At 34.2% G+C, this 14,255-nt stretch overlaps 1 protein-coding gene across 1 annotated transcript; it reads left to right on the top strand.

The window, feature by feature from the left end:
* The first annotated feature begins 2,081 nt into the window (after positions 1–2,081).
* LOC129002630 (S-adenosylmethionine-dependent nucleotide dehydratase RSAD2-like) lies at positions 2,082–13,304 on the top strand. The gene is made up of 7 exons (XM_054430580.1): positions 2,082–2,501; positions 3,924–4,085; positions 5,037–5,170; positions 6,582–6,674; positions 8,428–8,577; positions 11,599–11,631; positions 12,778–13,304. The coding sequence occupies exons 1-7, from the start codon at positions 2,249–2,251 to the stop codon at positions 12,952–12,954; spliced, it is 1,002 nt and encodes a 333-aa protein (XP_054286555.1). The 5' UTR covers positions 2,082–2,248; the 3' UTR covers positions 12,955–13,304.
* The last annotated feature ends 951 nt before the right edge of the window (positions 13,305–14,255 follow it).

The following is a 14,255-nucleotide window of genomic DNA, read 5'->3' as shown; positions in this document are numbered from 1 at the left end:
CACCGCCCGTTTCATTGCGCTAATGGTGTTCCCTCAGCCAATTGAATGCTCTAATTTTGTTCTTATTAAAATAACTGCAGCTGAAATAAAAATTGTGCGGCCGGCAGTCACGGCCGCCTTTAACCACAGGTGGCTATGCTTTAACCTTTAACTCCAGGCCTTCGAAGTGGCAACGTTGCAAGTGGTGTTGTAACAGCTGTTTTGTTTGGAAGCAGCTAAATGTTATTTGTGTGTGTATTTACGAAAGAATGACTACTAACTGAACTAGGACAATATTAACTCCGCTTAAAATGTACAGATATAGATTTTTAATTCATTTTGTTTCGGTTTTCAGTTCTGTATGTTTTATTTTCAATATTTTAATAAATTTATGTTCATAAATTTAAATCAATAAAGTGAGAATTAATGAGCTGATGCTGACGTCCCCTGTCTGCCATGTTATCTTATGGTATGTCTGTCACTAAACAAAACCACTTGCAGCGTTGCCAATTCTACCAGGCCGCGGCCTGTAGTTAAAAGTGGCCGTGCGGTAGTGCATATTAGCTGCTCTTCTCTCACTGCCACCTTGGTGGCCGTGTCTTCTCTGCTGCTGCTCTGCTGCAAGTTAAGCCTGGACTATTAACCATAGGTTAAACATACTCCCCTTGTAATGGTTTGTTTGATGCCTTAACTGAGTAAAACCATAGACTATAACCAACACAAGTAGACTTCTCATCCCATTGTAAATTTTGAAGCACGTTTTTTGTGTCTAGTGTACGTTACACAAAGGCGCTAGTGTCGATGAAACTTTGTTTCCATTATTTTAGGGTTAATTTCTTGATTTGTGCTTTACTGGGTTTGGTTATATAACTAGGGGACAAGTTATTGTTTATGATTAGATCGTATTATTTGGTTAAACGAGGTTTTAAATGGCTGTAATAACGGGAAACAAATTGTAAACAAAACACGACCTCTACATAAACCGTACATGAACTAACAATAAAATTGTCTTCAGCTGTTCCATAAGGATGAGAAATCTACTAAGGGAGTATGGTAAAACCAAAGAAACTCGAGTATCGAGAAGCTGAGAAGTTATAGAGCTTACTTGAGTATTTACTTGAATGCTTGGATCCTACATCGGTGAGATTATATAAAGATACCCCCGCCACTGCAAACCTCCACACTAAGCGAATTTCTATTTGCCTTATTTGATGTTCAATTAAATCTATTGAAATAACATTCGGCTTAACAAGTGCCTAGGTTTGCTGCTACAGGGACGCTAATCAAGTGTATTTTAGTAAAATATGGGTAGCTTAGTATATAGAGACATTATTGAACATCAACACAATAATGAGTCTGAAATGAATATGATACACACAGCAAAATAAACTTTAAATAGTAGGAAGAGTAAAAGACTCGCCTTAATCTATAAAGACTATTTTAACTTTTGTTCTGTGGCAAGAAACCTTTTATTTCATTCAAGATACTTCATAATATTGTCGTTAATCGTTATCTGTGCATAATGCTCTTTTTAAATAATAATTTCAAGATGGTTTGAATTTCTGTTTATGTCTAACCATTGATAAAAGATGGCTTTATCTAACCAGTTTTATCCATATAGACCAACCAAAAAGAGGGAGTATGTTTAATCTATGGTCTACACTACAAAAAATCATATTCATTTATATATTTACCGTTTATAATTCTGTGTATATTTTGTGGTTGTTGAACAGTCTTTTATAATAAAGCGTATGTATAAATTCATACTCAAGAAGATAATTTCGCTTTCTCGACGCTTTAACAACAGAAAACATACTACTATAACCCTTTAACATAATTATAATATGCCAAAATCGTCTGACTTTTTCTAGCATTTTTTCTTCAGATTGGCAAAATCGCTTTTGGCGCGAAAAATTTAAAACGGCCTTTTAACTTCTTATTTTGGCATACCTGACGTTGTGACGTAGTCTGTGTGTACTGGTATCTTTGTGGTAAGTAAAGAAGAAGAAGAAAATCTCTGTACTTCCCGTCCCCAGTTTCAAGCTCGAAAAATATGCAGATGATTCATTTTGCAATTGCAATAAGTGCTGTGTTGAGGCAGAAGTACCAATACAGTATTGCACAATCCCTGCTTTGCCACCAAGGAGGAATGTTTTGACTCTGTATTCAATTTGATCTTAAGTTATGATTATTTGTAACATAACTTCTTAGGCCTATTTACAATTTATTAAAAAGTGTTTTTTGTGATAGGGAGTAGGAATAAGTGAAAATGTTTGTTGAACTTTGGCACTTTATGGTTCAGGTTTATATTTTTCTTTTGAAGTGGTTTAAACACTACTATGAACCTGTGGATATTAAAAATGCAGAAACTGGTAGTCAAAACATGGTTCCTAAAAGTGTTAACTATCATTTTACAAGACAGTGCAATTACCAGTGTGGATTTTGTTTTCACACTGCTAAAAATTCGGTTGTTTTGCCTGTGGAGAAAGCCAAACATGGACTGAAGCTGTTAAAAGATGCAGGTAATAAGTTATAACCAATTTAACATTTAATTACCGTTTAAAAGTTTTAAGTTACTTCCCTAGCCATATCTTACTTATAAACTGGAACCTAGGCTAATTCTAAACACCTTATCAAAATACAGCAAACCTGCGTAGGCCTACTAAGTAAATTCCCTTTGTCTGATTGTAAAAAAATAACATTTCCTTAACCATATCAGATTTATTCCCCATTTGAATAAAATTAAGTTTAACGAGTAAGTTACGACTAGGCTACTAACTTAACTTAGAAGGTTGAAGTGTGTGTACCATACTTAACTTATTAGGCGTTTAATCAGTGTAAATTTAACAAAACCGTAACTTAAAATGTACCTACCTACTCAAAACAACGATTCAATACTTAAATAACTTAAACCAAATTAGTAGAGTCCCGCAAACTCGGCGTACAGTAATGTGGACTGGAAGGGTGCCGAGTTTGTGAAATGCCAGGTTGGGGATCTCAGGGTTAAAATAAGGAGAATACAATTTTTAAGATTTTTTACCTCCTGTTTAGCGAATTCCCCATATAGGGAATAAGCTATTACCGTAGTACTCATGGTAAGACCTGGACCCGGGACCAATTTACTTTTTCGTTCTGAGGTCCTAGAGGCCAAAAACATCATCCGTTCAAATTCATATATATATAATATATGTGTCCGTTAGCGCGATAACGAGCAAAAATCAATCGATTTTGATGAAATTTGGTACAAACGTCGAAACGTGTAAACCTACGTTTATTCGAAGGAGTTTGCGAACCAGCATGATCGGACTGTGGGAAGAGGGGTTTATAGGGGGTTTAATGGGGTAAAAATTGGTTTTTCCCATTTTTAGCCCTAAAAACATCAAATTCAGCAACTTCTTTCCAAACCATTTTGTAGAGCTTAAAAAACAAATGATTTAGTATAGGCCTATTTGAGCGTTATTATGCGCCTGATGGCTACGGAGAAAATTCAAAAATTATAAATTTAAAATTCCCATGCTATTCTTATGGAGAAAATTGTAAACTGTTGTAGTTTGCTTGTTTATGAGCATATTTTGATCAAATTTGGAAAATGCATTCATTTCATACTAAACTATTAAAATTTTACAAAAAACAATTTTTTACCACCCTCCCTGTTGCAGCAAACCTAAGTACTTGTTAAACTAATGGTATTTAAATAGGGAATAAATGTAATATTTTTAAGGAGACATTTTAGTGTAAATCCAATCAGGCTCTAATTAGAACCAGCAAGCTACAAATTAACAGACCTGATTTTGACACATTTTGCTAAGTTTAACTTGATTATGTTTTTGGTTTTAGAGATAGCCTTAATTTTGGTGTTTACTTACATAGTTTACTCAAATGGAGTAAACATTTCTACCAAATCTAAGCTAGTTAAAGGCTATATTATGTTTTTTCTCTCTTAGGAATGGAAAAGGTCAACTTCTCCGGCGGAGAACCATTTATTCACAAAAATGGGGAATTTCTTGGTACTCTAGTGAAATACTGCAAAGTAGACCTAAAGTTGCCCAGTGTATCCATTGTGAGCAATGGTAGCCTTATAAGGGAGGCATGGTTTAAGAAATATGGTAAGTTTTTCTCATCCTAATTTTACTCAAACAAATGTTAATTACCCGTGTCGGGTGTTAGTGATCTGACCCATACACCCAAATAGATTATATGAATGCCATAACTTATTTGTTTTTTTCCACGCTTCTCAGTTTTTGTGCTATTAGAATTATTTTATAGAGGATATTTTACACATCATAATTATTAGAATATATATTTTAGTGTATATTTACAGTTAAAAGTCATAGCTTTTCCCGGGAGAAGATATAGAGATGGGTTTTCTCACCTAAGCTATTTATTTCTCTATTAAGAAAATCTGTTGTTTTGTGGATAATTGGTGGTGGTTCCAAGGAGGGGGGGGGGCTACAGGTGCTAAAATTCACCCCAATGGGCCCTGGAATAATCAATTTAAACATAAATTTTGTCCTAAAATTGTAACTGTGGTTTTCTGGATACAGTTTTCCAGATGTTAAAAATGGCTGTAACGGCTTTAAAAATGCCAAATTTCCCAGCGGAGGAGCCCCAAACCCAGTTCTTTTCTTGGGGGGGTGTCAAACCCCTAGGTTGCCCCCCCCCTTGACAGGGTTCTTAAACCTATCCAGTGGTGGGTTGAAGGACTGGGTCCGAAAACTCGCTACTGGATAGGTTGAGCTTAAGATTTTTAGATTTTTAAGATTTTCGGATTAAAGAGGTTCTACTGTATTTATCTTGCTACAGTACAAACAGGCAGTTTGATCAATTCAAAACTGATCCGTGCTTCAAAACTTTCATATCAATTAATAATTTTAAATTTATTTAAATATAGTTGCTACTACACTGGTTTGGGATTGCCCTCAAGTTTACTTAAAGACTATTTCCTAATTTTTCCAAAGCCAACAAGCACTGTTTCCTTTTTCATTTAATTTTTTTAGGAACAATAATAGTAAATGTGGTTTAAACATCAGTGACATTCGTCTTATTGCATTTTGTAGGATTATACTTGGATATTTTGGCAATTTCTTGTGATTCTTTTGATGAAGAGACAAATAAGAAGATTGGTCGTGGACAAGGGCGAAACCACGTACAAAAGTTAAAGCAAATAAGAGACTGGTGCGAAAAGTATAAGGTAAATGTTCCAATATGAACCTTATGCATCTGTGAGTATGTAAGTATTTAGGCGTAGTAAAAAATGTGGTATTGTCCTACCCAAACCGGATGTGACAAATTTAAACAACACGGATGTGACAAAGTCGAACTTTAGCAAAAAGATTAGGGCTAGACCTTTCTAGGAAAATAATACAAACATTATTTTTGGACGTCCACCACCCTTAATGACACAATGGTGTCAATACTGTCAATCTGTTTTTTGGTCAGAATCCCTACCTATCTCGGTTTTAGGTTTTACTCAGAGCATGCGAGTCTCTATGTTCTGCTGTCTATGCGTTGATGGTGCGCATTTGCAGCTATCAAAGCTGTGATGTCATCGGCGTACCCAAGTAAGACGGTTTCCTCAGGCATTTTAGATCTTTGGAAGCTGTTGTAGGCAATGTTCTACATGTAGAAGTCCAGGTTAAGTATGGAACCTTGAGCGGCATCAGAAGTGACACTTATTGTTTGCAGAGTCAAAAAACATCATCGAGAATAACGGTTCCGCCTCCTCATTTAATCATTTCAGTTTACTATCAATAAATTGGTTACATATTTTTTGTTATAATGATGAACTCATATTCATATTCAAACATCTTTATTCGTTAATCATGTACATTGGTGGTACAGAATACTCATGTACATCATGTACATTGGTGGTAAAAATACTATTTCTATTTATGGGAGGTGGAAAATTCATCAAAAGAACATAATGCTAGATTTATTATATGCTCTTTTAGAATTTTATTGAATCTAGATAGGTTTTCTTTTTTTATGAATTCAAGGACAAATTTTAGAAAATCGTTACCAGCATATGAGGGTTTTTATTCCAAACATTTTTATTTGTGAGACTGGACAAACTCCCTTCTCCTAAAATTATAAGAATGCGCTGAATTTATTACTTGCTCAGATTCATTTTTGTTTAGCAATAAGAATTGTTTCATAAATAAATTGCCCATAAACTGTAAAAATTTGTAATTTCTTAAAATGTTCTTTTGCCGAATCATCTCGTTTAAGCTTAAGCATAATTCTGATAGCTTCTTTTTGTCGCTTCAGATCAGAATGCTATCCATATTTAATATTTTTGTTGACCCATATAATGCTAAACCGAATGAAATATGGGAGTGAATGTGTGCAAAATATATACTTTTTAGTGTTTTCAAATTACAATAATTACATAATTACATACGTACCTAAAAGTTTTTAACTACAAACTTATTTTAACTTATTAAGACTCATATATACTTAGAACAGAAGAATGGTTTATTTTTACATAATCATTTTTAAATAAAAATAATGACATTTAAGAAGATATATATGCATACTGGTACTGTTATTCATATTTTAAATATAACATGTTTTAATTTGTTGTTCTTACTTGTGATTGCCAGGTAATGTTTAAAATCAACACCGTTGTGAACACTTACAATGTTGACGAATATATGGGAGAATGTATTGCTATTCTGCGGCCAGTACGATGGAAGGTAATGTGCTTGTTTGTATCTTAAATTTATAAACTATCTAATTCAGCCGTTCATGTGAACATGGAAGGTAATTAATTGTAGTTTATAGAATGTGACGGATCGTTTGGAATAAACCTTTTAAAAACAATTTTAAAATAATACTAATTAAATAATATCAGTAACAAATCCAAAGAACCATTGGGATGCCAACATTTTCTTTGCTTCATACCAATCAACACAATAATGATAATTTGACAAGTCCAAAGCACTCACTGCGGTTAATCTACCTATATACAGTGTATAAAGCTAATATAAGTATCACATACTTTTGAGAAACTCTTAAGCTGTACACCTATCAACCGCTTACTGGAAGTTTTACTTTTATGAAGTCTTACTTATGAGTCGAAGTCTTAATGTGAAACTTTCTTTAAAAAAATATCAGTTTTTCGATAAGCCCTTTCCTAAGGGCACATACCTCAATCATAGACTAATCAACACAAGTAGACTTCTCATCCCATTGCAAAATTTGAAGCTCGTTTTTCGTGTCTAGTTCATGTACGGTGACACTACGTGCGCTAGTGTCGGCAAAATTTAGTTTCTATTGTTTTAGGGTTATTTTATTGATTTGTGCTTTACTGTTTGGTTATATAATTAGGGGACGAGTTATTGTTGATGATTAGGTACTAGAAACTATCTTCCCAGTGATATGAGGAACAATGTTTACTGCATTATCAAGACATGTGTAACCTTTCCATTATCATTTAAGTCATCAATTTTCAAAATGCCCTGCTATTCAGATTTTTATTTGTAAAAATGCTATTTATGATAATTTGACCAGAAGAATAAGAATACTCTATTTTCATTAAACATTATATCAAAGCTGTAAAAAAATGTAACAGTGGTCTAGGAGTCATTGACATTAGTGAAATACTTTAATACTTTTAACTGAAATGGCGATCAAACGAAGGTAGGTATTTTAAGCCAAGTATGAATGGAGATGAGTGACAAGAACATAGAGTATTGAGTGTGAAACAATGTAACTCCAGCACTAAATCGAAAATATTGATTTTAAACTTGTTATCTTTATTGCATATTAATTTGAGACCATTTTTGCTCGAGAGGCATCTATTATCTTATCAAACCCACTAAAACATTAAAAGCCAAGTTGTATGTCTGATTGAGTTATAAATATTGAGATAAAAAGTAATGTAAGTGTAGGATAAAAGGTGTAGGCTATCGGCGGTGATAAGTTGAAGAACTAGAGTGTTATTAATGTGAACGAACATGATTCATAGAAGGTGGATTATAACATAACCACCATACTCAATTGATGATTAAATTAAACTTTACAAAGGCTTCACAGAATTAGTTGTTTGGTTTTGAAGCTATGATAAAATGGTGCAATATAAGTTGGGGAAAAGGTTCCTTGCATTTGCCCATCCACATAGACTACAGATCTGTGCGTGGAACATATCCAGCAAAGCAAGAGGTGAACCGGTACAGTACGTAGGTGAACTGTACTGTTAAAATGTTTGGGACAGTTACCAGGATCCAAACCCACGACATCGCTGCCTTTGGCCCGAAGTCCATGAACACTCTCAGCTTGTAAAGAGTGGCTGAGCTGAACTCTTACAAAATGTAATAATATTTTCCCCCACCCCTCCCCTACTAACTGCAAATAAACTTCCACACAATAAATAGCTTAAAATAAATTCCAGAAACTGTTTGACTCTACTTCACTCAGACAGGTTATCGACATAGAATGTTTCTTCAGGTGTTTCAGTGTTTGTTGCTGGAAGGAGAGAATGCTGGACCTGAAGCTCTGCGGAATGCGGAAAAGTTTGTCATTAGCAGTGAAGAGTTTGAAGAGTTTCTTGAGCGGCATAGTCACCTGCCTTGTTTAGTGCCTGAAAGCAATGCTAAGGTAAGTTTCAAAGGTTAAAGTGATGAAATAGTGCCCAAACAGAATATGTGTTTAGATATGAACATTTGGCTAAAGGGAACCATAATATTCTATTCAATAGCTTTTAGTGGAGTGAGTTCTCCAGTACAGAGGAAGTTTTCGCCAAAGAGACCTATTCTTTTATGTTTTCTAGGTTTTTGCGAATTTAAGTAGATATTACCGTACGGAGCACAGTAAGACCTAGACCAGGATCGAAATAATTTTTAATTTTTGATGTCCTCAGAGGCCAAAACACTATCTGTTAAAATTTGTATACAATATATGTATATATGTGTCTTTGAAAAAGTGCACCGAAATAAGTAAATCCACGAGCGAATGACATGACGTGCCATCCACCTTCCCCCCCCCACTACAATAGCGGTGTTTTGACCGTCTTAGCGTCTAATGGCCCTGAGCTACGAGGGTGTAAAGTTAGGCGCGTCATGTTTCAAGAGGATGAAGAACAGGCCAGCGATTGACTGATTGGTTTTGAACAGGACATTTTCAATTTGAAATAATTGTAACTAATTTTTGAAATTGGTCTATAACTATTTAGGCCTACCTATATTTGGATTATTAGAAATTTTGATGCTATATGAACTTTATAAGGTACATAAAAGAGCGTTTCTAGTAAGAAGTAAGACACGGAATGCCAGTCCACGTGTTTACTGGTGTTACAATTAGCCGCTCGTGTACTGGTGGGTTAAAGGTGTAGGGCGGTTTTGGTATTGGCTGACTCACATTTTGCATCTAAATGACAGTAATAGTTGTTCGTAATTAGTTTAATAGAAAGGAGACGTTTTAGGCCCTTTTTACAAAGTACCGTACCTATAGTATTATTTTACAATAAATTACATATTACGTAACAATTTATACTTATATCTTGGCACTCAATCTTCAGACTAAACTATATCTTTCTTCGAATAATATAGATCTGAAACGGTATGGATCATAAAAATAAACCAATTACGTCACTGGCCCGAATGGCAATACTAAATAACCGTTACAGCTGGTTTGGACTTTCAAAAATAAATTCAAAATATTGACGTAGGTTGTGCTTCATCTTATCAACAAAACATCCTCAAAGACCATTAAAGCTGGGTTTTCCTAGCCGGGGAAGCGGAGAGAGGAACGCGGAGAGCGGAAAAGAGATTAACATGGTGTTCCGCTCTGCTTCTAGGAAAACAGTAACATTAAATTACCTAAGACAAGTGGAGTCCGCTCTCCGCATTCCTCTCTCCGCTCTCTGCTTCTGCGCCTAGGCAAACCCGGCTTAAGAGGGAAACAAATATCTATATCTATAATAGAGGAACTATGTATGTATATATATGTGTATATACGTTATGGACTCCGAAACCGCTCGACAGATTGTAATGAAACTTTCAGGCATTATTAAGCATCTTTCAAGGATGGTTCGAGTGAAGTTTGGTGCAGATCCGTCAAAAGGGCTCTGCCCCAGAGGGGTTTAAGTGGGCCAATGTCAGACTTTTTGATCTAGAATGTTTACAAATAAATATAATTTAAAAGCAGATGTTTACTTTCACCAACTGTTTTGTACGTTTGAATAACTACAACATTCTGTATTAGCATTAGTGGCATTAGTCATGATTTGAAATAGTGCCACAGTGTTTCTACAGATTGCAGCACAGAAAACTATTTTACTTTTGAATAAGTCCAAATGTATTAAACCCCAATCACAGCACACCTGTGCACTTAACAACGTTTAAATTCTCCAATGTTAAATATTAAAACATAAAAACCTTTATAAAAGTACTGTATTATAAACAATAAAAGGGATGACTTTTTTAAATGTATGACAACAGCTAATTTGCAACCAAAAGGTGAGTGAGCGTAGCGAACGAACATCAACCTGGAGGCGAGTAAGCGTAGCGAACGAGCTAACCTGAAAACAAGTGAGCGCAGCGAACGATTTCCAACCTGAAGGTGAGTGAGCGTAGCGAACGAACTTCAACCAGGACGTGATTGAGCCATGCGAATACTTATGAAGTTAAGCGGGGCAAAGCCCGCGGGTACAGCTAGTACTATATTAAATGTATGGTAATGTTTGATGTTTTGGAAGAGGCCACTCAAGCAATTTCTGCTCAGGGCCCTCCGAACCTGGCTATGCCACTGGGAACGAAAACTTGATTTCCTATTCTTTACTAAGCTAGTAGTAATACTTTTAGGGATTTAAGTCAAGATTTTGTCTTTAAAACGTTGCAATAACTGAAAAACATTTTGAAATATTAGTTAACATTGAAGTTTTTTTTTATTTTGGTTCTTTGTTATTATAGAAGATCATCAAGAGGATTATCAATTCCAATTAAACTAACTATACAAATTTAAATTATAACTAACCTAACCTTAAAATTATAGTTTAAATACCTGATTCAGACAATCCAATTGTCAGTGGCGGCCCTAAAGATTGCGGGGCTCAAGGTGGAGTTCAATAGCGGGCTTTTCTTAATACCTGGAATACGGCTCTGCGGGGCCTCTGGAAAGGGTGGGGGCCCAGGCACCGCCTTGGTCGCCTTAATGTAGGGCTGCCTCTGCCAATTTTTAGTCTAGACTCAACTTCCGAATTACAAACACCGGTCTGTTCGTTGTGACTACTATTTTATTTTATTGGCCGTATGTGTGTGCATGCTATGTGTTTGTGTAAATGTTATGTGTTAAAAACTTTTGACCCTGACGACCTTCATGTGAACATCATATTATCCTTGTACACACCTGACGATGACCTCCTAGCAGGTCGAAACTATAGTTGTGGATACAAGTTGTTCTTCGCAATCCGGAGGCTATTTATATTACAATGAATAAAACATTATTAACCTCTCCTACTTATAACAAATTTTCTTGACAAAAATACCCACTTTGCCTTTGCAGACAAAGTTGAATAACTGGAGTTGGAGAAGATGAGTATTTGGTAACCAACTTAGCGTTAAATTTTAATTTGTAATTGTATTAAAGTATCACTAATTAACAAAACTCATTTTATTTCAGATGCAAAACAGTTATTTGATTTTGGATGAATTGGTGAGTACATCAAGCAGTTACTGACAGTACTGGCACTAACCACGATTGATCTGTAATTTGAACTGTTCTCTAGATATATAGTCAATTTTATTTTTTGTTGTTGTAGAAAAATACAAAATATAAACATTGCTTTGCTTTCAAATTATATAGTGACACATGTTCAATCCATCCTAAATAATATATTGCCTATATATTAGGAAGGCACCTTTTACAATGGGCAGAACTAGACATTCCATTTCCAAAGTTGAAGCGAGTTTTAGAATAAAAACCAGACGGAAAAAAATGAATAATTTGTATATTAGTTACTATAAGTTTTGATGGTTGGTGCAATTTTATGATTTTGGTTCTTTAATCCATGTTATCCACAGTTGCTTTTCTTAAATAGGTAGTGCAGGTTTAACCCACTGGGGAAGGAGTTAATGCACTGTCTGCAGTGCCCTCTGTCAGCAATTATTATATAATTTTACTGAATTTGTAGACTTTAACTCTAATTTTTATGGAAAGAAAACCTCAGGTAATAAATTAATAATTCTTTTGCCATTTTGTTCACAATAAAATTGTCTACAAAAAAAGTTTAATTGGATAATCTATATAAATAAAATTATAAAGTTATACAATTTAGAAAATAAAATAATAAAAATAGAAATAAGTTTTAAAAATAATTTTTTTTTAAAGTAAACTTTATTTACAAATTCCAAGATTAATCCAGACACCAAATGACACTACTATCATAAAGTTCAATTGACTCCCTACGTAGAAAAATTACAAGTTGTTTACTTTTATAAGTAATAACATAGGAAAAAGTTTTTTGTTTTACCTTACCACGGCTTATTTTGGGTGATATCTGGTTTCCATGGCAACACAACCTTTCATTCCCAAAAATATAATTAAATACGCAAAAAACGAAGCAAGATATTTATAAACATCATAAAAGTAAAAGTAAAAAAAAAAAATTAGCTAGGCTTGTGAGTCGGATTTTGGGCCTGCAGCGGCCAGACGAGTAACGCTCATTAGTCACTGCCAATGGGTTAAGGATAAGTCGTTACATGGGCATGTTTTTTATTGCAACAAAAATTTTTTTAACTCATGTAATCCCAATGTTATTGTTATATCTTAATATTTAATGCCAATATGTTTTCTTTTCAGATGCGGTTTTTGGACTGTAGAGATGGAGCTAAGAAACCGTCTAGGTCTCTCTTGGACGTTGGTGTCCACAACGCTCTGAATGCTAGTGGATTCGATGAAAAGATGTTCCGGAAGAGAGGAGGCGTATATGTTTGGAGCAAGAAAGATTTATTTAAAGACAGCGAAGAAATGTTTTAAAACAAATGTGTTATTGAAGCAAACTACATTTACCTGATAAGGTACCTGACTTGTGTTTTAGTTAACGACAGTACGATAATTATATTATTTTGTAAACACTATATACAGACTGAGGATAACTTGTACCTGAATTCGGCACAGGTTTTCTTAAGTTAAAATACTGTTTAAATATGAACAGAATAGATTTAGAATCTAAGAATTTTGAATTTTGTTACTTAATCTAGAGATACATAGGCCTACTCTCTACATATGTCTTACATGGTCTTATGTAATAAGAGTTACTCTTTCTATAAGTTATGAATTTGAAAATATGACTTTGTAAGAGTATATTTTGAGTGTAATTAGTCAATTACTTATAAGTGCTTCTAAACAGGATTACTCCTTATTTAGGATTACTTAAGTTTGGACTTATATTGATTTAGAATAATTAATTTTCTAATCTTTGATATTGTATTTTTCAACATTTCCCCAACTCTTCACTTTTAACGATTATATTTATATAATGGTTGTTAGTGGCGTAAAAAATTTTTACGGGCCCCCCTGCAAACTTATTTTTTGGGCCCCCCCTCTCATGAGTTATTTTTAGACCACAGATACAACATAATCAAACGCCCTCACCCTCCCCCAGAGGTTTTTTTGGACCACCGATACAATGATCAACTGATTAATCATAGAAAGAGTGGTAAATAAATTATGAAAAAAAATATTAAATTAAAAATTAAAGTATTAAATTATGGGTTATGTTCCATAAAAGGGTGTGTTAAGTATTTCAGTCGTGGTTTGATGAAAGTGTTACATCATTATATCAATATTAGTGTTTGTAAATAGTTTTGAAATCAAATTAAAAAAAACTTATTTTCCATCCGTCTATCAGAATGTTTATATCAAGGTGGTTAAACATTTTACATTTAATTTATCACACACGTTATCAATTTTTATTACCCTAATAATTAGACTATAATTTGTTAATTACAAGGCAAAAATGTGGTTCGAATTCCCCTATTAACCCCCTTAGGCCCCTTAGTTGCCTTTTGCTGTATTGGCTATTAATTAACATTCGCCTAAGGAATATGTAGGCCTTAGTCCCTTTCAAAACTAAAAGGTTGGGCTACTCATCCTACACTCATCTCCATTAATTCTTGGCTTAAAATACCTTCAGTGGTATGGTCGCCATTTCTATAAGTAAAGTATTAAAGTCAAACAACCAATTATTTAAGGGACGCGATGTGCATATTTTAACCCAAATATGACTGAAGGATGAGAAAGTATTAATTTATTAGGTTAGTTTAATATTTGGTTAT

This window comes from Macrosteles quadrilineatus, unplaced genomic scaffold (assembly GCF_028750875.1).
Source record: "Macrosteles quadrilineatus isolate MER2022 unplaced genomic scaffold, UCM_ALF_1.0 Scaffold_9__3_contigs__length_116548681, whole genome shotgun sequence".
Lineage (NCBI taxonomy): Eukaryota > Metazoa > Arthropoda > Insecta > Hemiptera > Cicadellidae > Macrosteles > Macrosteles quadrilineatus.
Note: the sequence above shows the minus strand (reverse complement) of the source record. Positions and strands in the feature narration are given on the sequence as shown.